This window comes from Pseudonaja textilis, chromosome 2 (assembly GCF_049901715.1).
Source record: "Pseudonaja textilis isolate UNSWEBS1 chromosome 2, rPseTex1.2, whole genome shotgun sequence".
NCBI lineage: Eukaryota > Metazoa > Chordata > Lepidosauria > Squamata > Elapidae > Pseudonaja > Pseudonaja textilis.
The window spans coordinates 78,452,378-78,467,353 of NC_141991.1; the positions used below are offsets into that span (position 1 = coordinate 78,452,378).

General features: G+C 37.7%; 1 protein-coding gene across 2 annotated transcripts in view; it reads right to left on the minus strand.

Moving 5' to 3' along the window:
- Window positions 1-14,976, minus strand: part of JADE2 (jade family PHD finger 2) — a 228,057-nt gene that overhangs the window by 184,720 nt on the left and 28,361 nt on the right. For both annotated transcript variants that reach the window (XM_026696488.2, XM_026696487.2), the window contains exons 2-3: window positions 14,169-14,226; window positions 6,370-6,455 (exon numbers count right to left, since the gene is read on the minus strand). In XM_026696488.2, coding sequence (XP_026552273.1) covers window positions 6,370-6,455; window positions 14,169-14,226 — 144 coding nt within the window. The remainder of the gene's footprint in view (window positions 1-6,369; window positions 6,456-14,168; window positions 14,227-14,976) is intronic.

Sequence of the window (14,976 nt, forward strand, 5' to 3'; positions counted from 1 at the left end):
CCTGATATGTACAACACTGCATTCCTGCTGCATTTTAGGAAGGAAGCAAAAGTCATCGCAAGCAGAAGAGGAATTAGACTACACCTGTCCAGCTATAACCAGCCTTTTAAAAAAATTTCTTCCACACCGTACAGAACGCATCATGTTCTGTTAGTTAACTGCTATAGATACATTACCTCTTCTCCAACTACACAAAATACACCTCATTTGTATAAACTATCAGCAAGTTATTTCTGAAAGCAAAGACTGAACTGGAGGCCTATAACCCCTACACTTCAATCATCACAGTGAAGACTTCCTGAATCGTGTGTATATTGTTACTTGCTAGAAACAAGAGAGCTTAAAACCTAACAAAAGGATGACAATGAAAGCAGTTGGCAAAACATCACCATCAGAACCTAAATTATCACAAAACAAATTATTTCCCAGACCACAGCAACCAATTACAACCACGAGACCACAGAACTACAGATTCCAACAACCGGTTCTATCGTCTGATCCAAGTGAAATCATTCAATCACTAATAAGCAGAAAAAGAGGGTGGTTTGTAGGCAACTTCATCTTGAAAGCCACAGAAATTTCTGTCATCCATCTTTCTTAATATGTATGCTTTGTCCTAGGAGCACAAATCTGAGATATGATGTAAAAACTGATCAGGTTTATCACATGTGCTGATTACATAAACTTCCTACTCTTCCAGTGAGCACAAATTATACAGAACATGATTGCTACAAGGAGGATGGTGAAGATCTCAAGGCTTAGTTGATGTCAATATTTTCTGTTGAAGACAAAAGGCCAGCAAAAGAAAGGAAGGATTGATGAACTCTTTAATGCAACATTTGTATAATCTATACAGGTTTCATTTTTTTCAACACTAGTATAAAAATCAAGAAGAGTGGTTTGCAGAAGTGGACTTAATTTCCAAGGAGAGAAGGTATGTATATGGGTAACAGGTAGCTAACCTGATCAGGATGGCTTTAAACCAGAGTATTTATGGAGATGCTCAGTCATCCAGGTCATGGTTGTCCCAAAGGTGCTTTTTAAAGATGCAACTGGACTTTGTGGTTTTTCTTTGAAGACATTTTGCTTCTCATCCAAGAAACTTCTTCAGCTCTGACTGGATGGCAAGGAATGGAAAGATTTATATTCCTTGCAAACAGCTGGTCATTTGCATTATCATTGGAGAGACCTGGAGGTTTACCTATGTCCTCAGTCATCTGATTAGTGCAAATGGGATTGCTGACTGGAGACAGTTGGTGTTTTATCCCTCCTCCTCTGTTGAGGGAAGGCTGTTCAATAGGGTAATGGGCCATTTATGTCAAAATTGAACAGCTCTTCCTCAACAGAGGAAGAGGGATACAACATACGAAAAACAAGGAAGTCCAGTTGCCTCTTGAAAATGCACCTTTAAACTAGAAGACAAGGAGGTAGGAGTTGTAAAATCACTGGTGAATAATTAGCAAGTAATGGGTTGAATAGAGCAACAAAGCAAAATGTTTTGGAAATTACTAGTTTGAAACCAAGAAAACAAGCATAAAGAAAAGGAGGGAGTTCAACCCATTATTTTAAATGTATCTTCATTGATATACAAATTAGGAATAATATGCTAGATTAGCCGAGTGCCATGAGGCATAAATGCAAGCATGATTTACTAGTGATTAAAGAAACATAGTGGGATGATACTTAATTATGGAATATTGGACTGGATGGGCCCACACTTCAAAGGAACAGTCAACATAACAGAGGAGATGGCATATTCTATCAGGAATAAACTTATTAGTACAGAGGTTTACTAGATTTGTGGTTAACACAAGTGTTGAAAGAATCTGATGAGAAAAAGGCCAAGCTGACAGAAGGGATATTTTGCTAGGTATCTGCTACAGACCATTAACCATTAAAGTAGCAGATGAATATTTATTAAAGCAGGTAACTGAAGCCTGAAAAAGCTATGAAAGAAGATGAGCTAGGATTAGTGAGAAAGGCAAAATCAGCAAGAATGTTTCTTAAATATGTCAGAAGAAAGAAAAACAAGACAATGGGATGATACTTAATCCAAAAGGAGAAATCTTAACAAGTGACCAAGAGAAAGCAGAGCAACTCCAAGTTTGCCCTATCTTTATTACATACAAAGGAAATGATGATTTAAGCAGCACAGACTGAAACAGAAAAGAGTGCAGGTCAGCAAAGAAATGATAAAAGATCTAGCTAATCTGAATGCCTTCAAATTCCCAGGTCCCAAAGCTGTTAGAAGAGCTAACAAGTTCTGCTACGTTAGAAGAAGTGCTGCATCAAAGACACATAAAGTCCTTACTATTCTCTACTCTCTGTTGAGACCACCTCTGGAGTATTGTGTATGATTCTGGGAACCACATTTCCATAAGGATATAGACAGGTTAGAGTAGGTCAAAAAGATTATATTAATCTGAGGATATGCTCTGAGGACAAGTTGAAGGAATGTGGAATGCTGCAACTGGAGAAAGGGACGACTAAAGGGGAAATCTCGTATCAGTAGTTGAGGTAAGCCATACAATAGAGAAATATTTTGCATTGTCATTTTGGGACAAGAAATAATGGATATAAGTTGCATTTTTTATTTCATTTAGATATAAAGAAAATCTTCCTGATGGTATGAACTATATGACAGTGAAAAAGTCTAACTACAGAAAAAGTGACTCTTCTTTCTCCAGTAGTTTTAATGAAAAGGGATCACTACTTGAGCATAGGTCCATTGGTTTGCACAGCACAGGACTGGAGTAGATAATTCCAATGGTTCCTTCCAATTCCATGGTTACATGAAGAAGATAAAATAATACCGTTCTTGCTTTATAGATTTATAAGGATCTCAAACAAATGGCTTGGATCTTAATTTTCATTTCAGAAATAGAACAAATGTAGCTTAACTAGAATAAAGGATTTGAACCCATGCACACTCATACGTCATACGTCATACATCAAAAAGCTACACCTGAAAATTCAAAATCCCTTGGGAACTTGGTACATATATTATTATATACTTGGTATACATAATGCAACCTATATGAATGGGCTGTTAAGTTGCAACTGTTTATTAGGTAATTTCATTAATTATTTATTATCAGACAATTGGACAATTTCCAAAATTTCTACTATTTTTGCCAATATTAGAAAAAAGCATTGTCTATGCACTTATAGCATGCCCTTGTGTGATCTACAGCAATAAGTAAGCCAACCAGTCACTTGTTTGAAATGGGTGGCTACAGGAATGAATGAATGAGTAAAAAAATAAACAAATAAATACATTTAAAGTATTGGGGGTTTTTTAGGTTCAGCATGAAGCAGCAGCTCTTTCCATGAACTACAAAATAAATGTCCTCAGCCTGCATTATTAAGGAACAGCAATAGTTTTATGTTCTCCTATTCGGCAATTACTGGAACATGATTCCAAGAAATTGTATTTCCTAGAGACATGAAGCCTGACATCTTAGATGACCAAAGGAAACTGTTGCCCAACCTTGCGAAGTAGTTAAAAGAGCCAAATTCTTTCTCTTTCAGACTGCGATGAGTGATTCATCACATCTCCCTGGAGGCTTGTGTTGGATGTTTATGCGTCATATGCTTGCTAGAAGCCTGGAAAAATACATATAACTAACCATCCTCTTAAAACAAGCTGCTCATGACAGGAATAGTGCAGAGCATCGCTGCTGAGCTCTGGTTGAAACATGCACATTTTCTCATTTATTTACTGCAGCTGACTTTGATTTGCATACATTATGTCGTAAACTGTTAAAAAGAAGTTGGTGTGTTCTTTTTCAATATTGGTCTATTTCCAAAAATGTTCAGAAATATGCAGATTAGGTGTGCATTTAAATAGTGCCTGTAACTGAGCCCACGCTTACAGTCATAATTCATAGTGGTTGTTAAGCAGGCCACCACATGACCTGATTTTATGACCTGTTTTGCAGCAGTCATTAAGCAAACACCGCAGTTGTTAAAGGAACCCATTTTCTTCAATGGGCCCTTTTTGTCAGGAGTGCCGAAGTAAATATTGAAAATTGTATTCATGTGACCATGAAATGCAGCAAACAGACATAAAAGTGCAACGGTTGCCAACCACTCAAAATGTGATCATGTGATGGGGCGGGGCATCGGACCCTCTAGCCTGGTTCATTAAGTACCTTTGGGGAGGCCTGTCATAACCATAACCAGTCATTAAGTGACTGGTCTTTAAGCGAAGATTACCTGCAGTCTCAAAGATACTTTTCTTTTCTTTAAAAAAGTTCATACATTGTAGTAATAAGTAAAACTGCCCTTAAACCAATATTTCACAGTCTATGCCTTAAATGTAGTTGGAGAGGGGCTGCTTTAGTAGATCAGTGATCTCCAAAATATACCACCGCTGAAGCAGCACCCTGCCCCTTGGTCACAAGGCTCCTCCTGAGATCCAGATGTCCCCTCTCCACTGTTATTTCAAAGAGCCATGACGACTTAGATCTTTATCCAAACTTTTGTTAAAGAAGAGTGAGACCTCTCAATTCATCACACTTGCCATCATTTTATCTTTTTTGTAATTTGTTTGATTGCTTGTGAGCCTTCTGAAGCCATTGAGAGTTGGATGGAATCGATATTTAATAAATTATTATTACTGCTGTTATTTGATAAACAGAAGCTGAAGTATTCAGAATGGCAGATATTGTAGGAGACATGACACCAAACTCATTTTTAGAAGGCTGAAATAATGTCAGCTACTATTCCTTGAATGATGCAACAATGCTTCCAAAAATGCCTCCAATTTGAAATCTACTTCAGGCAACCAAATACCTTGGGCCAGCACTACATGATTGTGCATCTGGAGATAACTTCACAGCTTGTAAGAGGATGGCAACCCACAAACAGCACTTCCCCATAATCTTCCCCACTTCCTATTCCTTATATAGTTTCAGAAGGCAGAAGTATCTTTTCCAAATTTTCACTTCAAACTTTAAGTGGAATCTTGAATTGTCATTGTTGCATCCTGCTTTGAGAGCTGTCTGTTTACTTCAGAAGGGCAGCTGGATAAATTTTTAAGATAAGATGTGTAGGAGAAGGGATGACAGAACCTGAGGTAAGAGTGAAAAGGGGGATCAACCTAGAATTCCTATGTAGACAACCCCCCCTTGAGTGCCATTGACCCTTCTCTAATTCTAACCAGGAGCTGGCCCTCAGTTGGGAAGGTTCCAGCATATAAATTAGTTTAATTGAACCTTCACATGTGGGTCTTATTTGATATACACTAATAAAATACAAGAGAAGGCTAAGTTGGTGTTACTCAGACACATACAGTATATTTTGTGGTAAAGTGCGCATTAGCTCTAAACTGGGGTCTGGGAAGAATGCTCATCAAAATACTGTAGTCAAAAGGTGAATGGAGCTCAAGAGAAGCTGCTGTGAGAGCTTCTTTTATGATTTCAGTTCCCTCACGTACATTTTAAAGACCTCTACATAAATAGCAATAGCAATAACATTTAGATTTATATACCACTTCATAACAGTTTACAGAGTAAACATACACCCCACCTCCAAAACACAATTTGGATCCTCATTTTACCGATCTCGGAAGGATGGAAGGCTGAGTCAATCTTGAGCCGGTCAGAATCAAATTCCTGGCAGTGACTCAGCCTGCGTTTTAAATACTGTGGTACTATAAATTATTTTCTTTACACACCTATTACCTCCACGTAGAAGTCTCCTGATTGCTTATAGTCAGTTCAATAAATCAGTGATCCCCTTTTTGGCACCAAGGACTGGTTTCATGGAAAATAATTTTTCCATGGACAGAGGGAGGGGGTGGTTCAGTTTCACGCACCCACCGCTCACCTCCAGCTGTGCAGCCCTTTTCCTAACAAGCCACAGAGAGGTACCAAAATGTTACCTGGGGTTGGGGACCCCTGCAATAGATCATTCCATGTAGGAAATTTTTCTTAAAATAATTAAAATGCTGTGGCAAATTCTACATGAGTCTGCAGTTCTTTGTCCCAGATCTAGCTTTTCCCTTAGTGATTAATTGGAGAGGAAAAAGGCACTAGCCATCATCTCAGATTCCTTATCCTAACCAGGGCTTACAACATTTAAGTCTAATACAAGGATAACAAGTTTGGGAGAAAAGTTCAAAGGCAAGATTGCAAATTTGAGACTGCAAACCTATTTGTATAATTTTAAAATGGCTTACAGGGAAAATAGGCACATGATGAATCATTTTAATTATACTAAATTTAATTTAAATTGAATCAAATTTATTTCCCTTATTTACTTCTTTGTTCTGCACCCATGCACTTGTTAGAATGCAGTTCATAACTGAACAGTTATAGAAAAATGCCAACAAGAGGTCTAAGAAAATAAAAACTTTCAACAAACCTCTGAGGGTTTCTTCTCCTTTTGCCTTGACCAACCAGATTTTGTATTTGGAATTTTGGAGCATCTTGAAGTTGATGTTGTTTGACCTTTGAAGAAAAATAAATTAAGTTAAAGATAAACCAAGCCTTAAATTAAGAACAGCTTAATTGCAAACCAAATGTTGTTTGCAATACACAAATCTCAAATGCTTTCAGCTTTCAGCATGGAATGCCAACATATGCTGGCAATTTCAATTTATCAAAATCTGACACCAAGTCTACATACTGCATATACCATCTTTAGCTTCTGAACGAAAGGGATAAATAAATCATAAATGGAGTGTACTGTTAGTATCCTTTGACATTAAAATATCTGCAGATTATACAAACTTAACTCTGCATTTTAAAAAAGTTCTATTATTACTGTCAGTGCGTCTTACCAGAAAATATGTGTGTGTGTGTGTGTGTGTGTCTGTCAATCTCAAGGTTAAAATCCTTAACTTCTTCCTGCTTTACCAACAGACTTCTGATAGTTCTTCTCTAGCATTGAAGCTCTGTATCATACATCTCTTGTTTACAAAAGAGTTTTCTCAGGCATGAGGCTCAAGGGTCTTTACCTTACCAACTTCAACCTTTTCATGCAGTTTTTTAATCATTTCCCCATTTCAGCCCTTCCCTTCAGGGTCAGCTCTATTCATGTTGACAAAGATGATTTACTCTATGGCATGTTTGCTTGCTATTTTCATACCTTTTCCCCAAAGAATTATAAACATTTACTACAGAGTGATCTCAAACCTCCTGACCTGCATGGCTTTAAATGGTTCCTTTGTCTTTCTTCACATTTTTTTCTTGGTTAGAGAACTATCAAACTTATAATCACTATCTTGATTGGAAAAAACAGAGCAAATTTACTCATCGATTCCCCAAATCCAACCTGGACTCAGGTATTTCTTTCTAAATGGGACATTCAAGATGGACACAGGTAATTATTTATTGCGTTATTGTCTTGCTGCTGGACCCACAAATGAAACTAGAAAGTGTACCAGAGACCAGAAGGTTGATTTGCTTGTATGTTTGCATATGAGTGCTGGGACCTTGGGAGACAGTCATTATTTTAATGTTTATTTTCATTTTAGAAAATAATTTAATATACATTTAGAGACAAATAACCCATTACCAGGTAAAGGATGGAAAACCAATACTTGACTGAAGTTTTAAATTATTTTTATTCAAATTTTATGTTTTTACTTGGCTATCCCAGAGAAGTAGAAATGATCATGGGTTAGAAAACATGGGTCTCAGGAGTTCTCAACCCCTCTATGTCTGCATTCACACAACATGTTAAGCTAAAATACTGTTAGCTAATGTATTGGCTCAGTGTATTTGCAAGCCTAACCAGAGCAGTTAGGTTATGGTCGGGGTGGAATTCAAATTTTTTAACAACCGGTTCTGTGGATGTGGCTTGGTGTGGCCAATTCAACATCACTCACATCGAGGCATGAATCTCCTCGACTGGCCTCTCATGACTGTGGGGATGCTGCCCCAGTCGCAAGTGTGAAAAATGGTCATAAATCACTTTTTTCAGTGCCATTGTAACTTTGAATGGTCACTCCACACAAGCAAAGTACCAGCAAAGGAGGGGAAAAAAACTCCAGAGAAGTTCCTGAGACAGGAAGTCTAGTCCTGCCAAGAATGTAATAAGGGTTAATGGAGAGGCAGTTTCAGTAAGCAACACCAGAATGTTTCCTTCCTGCCTTCTTTACAGAGTTAGGCCAGTAATTTCTTCTAACAACCAGTTCTCCAAACTGCTTAGAATGTTAACAACCAGTACTAGTGAATAGGTGCAAACTGGTAGAATCCCACCCCGGCTATGGTTGTATAGTTTGCAAATCCAGCAATTGTACTCATTCACAAAATAAAGCAGTTTAATTAACTGTAAATTAGCATGCATTCATGAATTCAGGCATTACTTCCAGTCTCCTTCAATTTGCTTTGTAATTATGAACTTATGGTTATGTCTCTTTTTCATGTATCTGGGTCCTGATAGAGACTGGAGTAAGAAAATCTGGGTTAAATTAGCATTTTTATGCAATTCATATTTCCCAGCCTTGGGTTTTGCACCTGTGAGTTTGAAATTGCTTGCCTCAGTTTGTCTCTTCCATGGAATGAATTAATAATAAGCAGAAAAATGTGGGTAAGGTAGATTTCTTCCATCAGCCACCCCACTTTCGCACTCACAGTTGCCCAAGCAACTTCTATGCAATGAACTATGTTTGAGAAAGAGGAATATGGTCTCAAATCATTGCTTTTTAATACTGATATACAATTGTGTTCATATACCTTGCTAAGTCACAAGTCAGTATATACTGAACCCTGACAATTTTATTTTATTTATTTGATTTGTCAATCTCTTAAAAGGTAATAGGTGTAAGTATAAACATGAGTAAGAATACAGGAAATAGATATGAATAAATCGGGACAATAAGACAGGGACGGTAGGCATGATGGTGCACTCATGCACACCCCTTACAGACCTCTTAGGAATGGGGTGAGGTCAATAGTGGATAGTTTGAGGTTAAAGGAGTGGGGGTTAGAGGATGTAACAACAGAGTCAGTTAGTGCATTCCAGGCATTGACCACTCTGTTGCTGAAGTCGTACTTTCTGCAATCGAGTTTGAAGCAGTTTACATTGAGTTTGTATCTGTTGTGTCTTCTTGTATTGTTATGGTTGAAGCTGAAGTAGTCATTGACTGGTAGGAGATTGTAGCAGATAATTTTGAGTGCTATGCTTAAGTCTAATCATAGGCAGCGTAGTTCAAGATTGTCCAAGCCCAAAATCTCAAGCCTATATAGAGTATTTTGTTATGAGCAGAGAAGTGTAGTACTCTTCTAGTGAAATACTTCTGGACTTGCTCAATTGTATTATTGTCTGATATACAGTGCGGATTCCAGACTGATGAGCTGTATTCGAGTATTGGTCTAGCAAAAGTTTTGTATGCTCTAGTTAGCAATTCGATATTTCCGGAGAAGCTTCGTAAGATTAGATTTACAACTTTTAATGCCTTTTTGGCAATGCGGTTACAGTGAACTCTGGGACTTAGGTCATCTGATATGAGAACTCCAAGGTCCCTGACAGAGTGAGGATCATCAACAAGATCATATCCACCTAGTTTGTATTTGGTGTACTGATTTTTTTTACCAATGTGTAGGACAAAGCATTTGTTGGTAGAGATTTGGAGTTGCCAATTTTTTTATCATTCAGACACATAATCAAGGTCTCTTTGAAGGACAGTAGCATTGCCGGTGATGTTGAATAGTTTTACGTCATCTGCAAAGAGGACGCAGTTGTTTATAAGTTCATTTATATAGAGTATAAAGAGTGTGGGTCCTAGAACACTGCTTTGGGGGACACCCCTGTTAACTTAACTTTGATATAACGCTCCCTATTTTTACTGTTTGTTGCCTGTTTGACAGGAACCCAATAATCCATTTATGACGGGATCTGGAAATGCTGTAAAAAATTTAGTTTTAACAGTAGTTTGTCATGTACCACTGAATCAAAGGCTTTGCAGAAGTCTATGTAAATTGCTTCTATAGCTTTACCCTGGTCAAGTAGATGTTTTTGCAATGTAGGAGTTGAAGATTGCAGGACAATTTTTTCCTGAAACCAAATTGTTTTTTGGAGAGTAGGTTATTTGACTCTAAGTGGTTAATTGAGTGGTAGTTAAGAATTTTGCAGCCCACTTCTAGAAGTTGTATAATCTGATTATAGCTAAAATCAACTCTAATTGAATTATATCAGCAAATTTTAAGTATGATGCTCCCATCACCTCAAATTCTCTGTTCACTGGTTTTCTTATCCTTGCACTTTTAAAGAGATTGGTTATCAAATCTTCTGGATTACCTTTCATATCTATATTTGCAAGTAATTCAAAATATAATTAGAAGTCATGTTCAGGATTACTTTTTATGCTATATAGTAGTTTTACAAATGTTAAGCAAAGTTTATTTTTATCAAAATAAAACATCCCATTTAATCTAAAATCCATTTTTTAATGTATTTATTTCTATCCACTCTGCTTTAGAGTAGCTTAAAGAAAAAATGCAGCTTGAATACTTATCAACTATCACAACAATGTTTAGATAAAAGTGAAAAACACTTTTGAAGACTGCAGTGAAGAAGTCAAGCAAGATTCCTTATGTCCATCTCAAGTGTTGTTGTTTTTTCCTTTTCCATTTAATTGTGTCTGATACTCAGAGACTGCCTGGATAGTTTTCTTGATGAGTGTAATTTAGTAGAATTGCTGTGTATCCACATAAATAGACTGTATAAGTTCCAGACTTTCATATTAATTGTACATAATATTATTCTCCCTTAATTTATTTTAAAAGAGCTACCTAATACTATGGATTTTTAAAAGACAACTGGTAGAGGGCTCCCTGCATTTCAAAAAAGATATAAGGATTTCAGTTTTTTTTTAATGTTCCTTTATTTTGTTTCTAGAGATTTTACTTTGTTTCTTTGCAGGGCTAATGTGTTTTCTTTTTAAAAGACACTGTTCTTGCAGCAGTGCAAAGAAGGACTCCACACCCATAATCCTCATAGTGAAGATTCTGGAGAATGCTTCAAAGCAAATTGTCACAAGGAATTAATTGCATGTGCTTCTTTTGCTTTCCAATCCCAGTAGGTAACATTTTATTCTACTTAAGAAGGCTACCTCATATATCAATTCCCTCTTGAATCTGAGGCTTACAAGTCATCTTATTGGTAGCTGTTGTGGTCCACTGGCAGCCTGTGGAGACGGCAGCAGAATCAGGCAGTGGGGAAAAACATGGGCCAATCTGGGGAGAACTCAGACGATGGTCCTGCCTCCGATACAGAGATGGAGCCAGGGCCATCTGGGAGTTATGTGCTGACTCCGGAGCCTCCAGAATCTGACAGCAGTGAGGCAGAGGAACAAAGGGAGCCTGTTCCCAGTGTGCGTGTGCGCAGAGCTCCCTGAAGGCAAGAGCAGCTAAGACAAAAGGGGTGACTCGGTAGTAAGGCTTGGAGGTGATTGCCCCTCCCATAAGATATAAAGGAAATGCAAAGGGACAGGAACCTTTGCAGGAAGCAAAATTGTTTGCTCTGGTCAGTTTGGAACCTGAAAGCTCCGTGGTGAATTTGTGCTCTGTTTGGTTTTGAAAGACTAATTGGTACTTTAGTCATTGGCAGCGCTTCAAGAAAGATAAAGGTGCACTATTATCAGACTTCTCCCAAAGAATTTTGGCAGACTTCCATGGGACTATTTATAACTGGTTGAGACTCATTATGGGCTGTGAATGACAATAATTCACAGCCGTTGAACTTAAATAAAATGGTTTTGGATTTAACGTGTGTTTGTTGGTGTCTCAGGAAGCCTTGGTCAGAATAGTAGCATCTTTAATACACAAAAGAATATAAAAAGATATAAAAAGACCCCAAAAGGATATAAAAGTTGTACCATAAAGAACATGATGAGGTTCTTTGTTTGGTTGTGTGAGTGTGACTTTAAGTTAGCGTTAATTCTTGGTGACTGTCCTGAAAGTCCCGGCATGATTCCAGAAGTGATTTGCCATTGCCTTCTTTCTGGGACTGAGAGAGAGGGACTGGCCCAAGATCACCCAGCTGGCTTAAAGCAAGATCAGAACTCACAGTCTCCTGGTTTCTAGCTGGCTGCCCAACTATCACAATGAACTACAAGACCTGATGGTTTTTAAGTACAAACCGAATTTTAAATCAACACATTTGCAAAATTTAGACCAAAGCAATTTTTATTTTAGATGACATTTGATTTATGCTGTGCCTTTCTACTCTAATGAACAAGGATTTTTTTTTACAAATTATATACACATATTATTTTTAAAAATTTAGTCAATTTGCAAGCAGTGACAAAATTGCAGAGTTAATGCTGTCCTATAAACATCAAACATACTCTCCCCCCAGACACCTGTAAATCAAATATTAATCTTAATAAGGAAGGACTTCTTTCCACACTGAATCATGCATATTATTATACTTTAAAAAACCCTATCTTCAAATAAATATAGAAATAACATGGAAAGGTTAGTTTTTAATCTTTTATCTTAAATTTACACATCTCAAATTATAATGTATACTGCCCCCCTCTTTCTGAGAGAGGGAGCGAGAGAAGGGGAGAGAGGGGGAGGGAGAAGAAGAGAGAATTAATTAACAGGTAGCAACTCTGGGCAAATCTGACTCTTTTCAGTAGTATTATCTTTTCTGAAATTGTGACTCTCAGAGACTGAGGGAAATGGCAATAAGGTGCTCTACGTGTGTGTGTATGCACACATATTTATAGAGTCATCCAGCCGAGTATTGTTTCCTCTCCCTGAAACAGCCGCAGAACCACCTGAGAACAAAGCAGGTACCCACTAGGATTTTCGTTGAGTAATATTGGGACACCCCCAAAATATAATAGTCCTAAAAATATATAGTTTTGCCTGCAGACTTAAAAAAAAACACAGCTTCTTTAATATCAATCACTCTTTAAATAGCTCTGCCTCATCTCTGCTGGCTTTGCTTTTTATACAGCGGGTCATATTTTAACTAGAGTAATCATAAACCTAACTACAACCTCCTTTTTCCAAGAACAGATAACAGCTTCACAGTGTCATGTGGCTCTAAATGTCACACCTTGTACCTTGTTTAAAGGTAGGTACAGGTTTATTGATAAGTTTACATAACATTTGCAAGCCAAAGTTCCATGCCTGGTACAAGTCCAAAGCCAGTTCTTTTGGTCAACTGAGATAGCCTTACACAATTTATTTTAACTACACTATTGCAGCCTCTGGCTTGTTTTAACTGCCCAAACTCAGACATTAGTTCTTAAGCACCATGGGTTCCAACTAGGGCAGGGGTGTCAAACTCAAGGCCCGGGGGCTGGATTTCGCCTGTGAGGTGCTTAGAACTGGCCCAAAGGGCTGCCCTAGAAACAGTGAAGGACTGAGCCCCAGTGCCTCTGCCAGCAAAAATAGCGGTCAGGATGGCTGCATGCGGTCCTCCCAGGCCCCATTTTCAGCTGCAATGCTTTCTGCAGCCTTCTGCTAGCAAAAACAGAGCTCTGGTTTTGCTGGCAAAGGGCTGCAGGAGGCCATTGGGGCTAAAAATGGGGTCCGGGGGGGTGGTCTGGGCAACCCATCTGAGATGTTTTTGCTGGTGTATTGCTCAGGCCACCATAGGCACTCCCAACATGTGATATCAAACTGTACACACCCATTGGCCCCTCAGGTCAAACACAATCCTGATGTGGCCCTCAACGAAATCGACTTTGACAACCCAGATCTAGGGCTTAGATTTTAACAGGAAGAAGCAGTAAAAGTAGGGTATCTTCATAATGTCACTTGGATATGGCAACGTAAAAATGTAGAATGACGAAAGTATAGATTTTGACTAAACCTTTTGGTTTGGAGAATAATTTTGAAGCATGTTCTATTTCAATATCCCCATCCTTGTAATTACTGTCTGGCTACCAGATAACTCAACTTGAAGCCCACCTGTGTTTGCAGATAGGCTTACTTCAAGATCAAGGTTTTGCCATTGACCAATTATGCACACATTACTCACAACAGGAAGACAAGTAGTTCCAAGACCTTCATTGACAGGTATATATTTACTTCTTGTAATATATTTATAAGTAATCCCTGTACACAATTCATTGTCCAGGGACTACCTGTAACATGTAGTTTCCCCAACTGTCTGCATGTAATTATTCAAATTCTTTCCCTGCTGAAGGTGAATCATTGGTTATCTTGTTGTAAAGTTTGAATAAAAAGTCTTACTGTCAGTAGTGTCTGAGTTATCACTGCTGATCGAGTATTTTCGCCGTTTCTCTTCCATCTGTAAGAAAAGAAATTGAACATTACATTTGCTGCTCAAGAACTCATTATGGCACCAAATCACTGTTATCTCAGGAAATCCACATATCGCATTAACACCAGCAGCACCAGTGAATACTTAGCCTAATGACAGTAAATTACTACGGGCCTTTTTTAAAAAACTGTTTTTTAGATGTAACGTTGTTTTCTTTTCTATTCTCTGCCTCTTGGATGCATGAATGTATCTTGCTTTTAATTATGCAACATATCTCCTAAGTATAATTTTCAAACCACCCATACAACTTACCCAAATCTAAGGATTCTCCACTAAGGAATTTACTTGGTAAGTCCATAAAAATAATGCAACTAAAATGCTATCTTGCAACTTATTATTCAAATTCAACAACCAAATGAATTAAGAGTTTGGGAGAATACATTTGAAAAGCATCTGAGGATAAAATTGCAACAGCATGGACCAATGGCATGAAACCAAACTATAAAATGAGGATGCAAATGGTTTTATTTTGAAACAGTTGTATTCATATATAAATGGGAGGGGAAAATGAGAACTTGGACAAGTAAGTAGTCTTTTGGTAGCTTGCTTGGAATCTAAACTATAGGTGGTTGTTCTATATAGAAAGTCAATGAAATACAACGGCCTGCTATGCAGATTTCAAATTTTCTCCAAAAATTAAAAGTAGTTGGCCATTTTTCTTAGGATATGAAAAGTATCACTCCACAATGAGATCAGCTTTTATTATGCTTATAACAA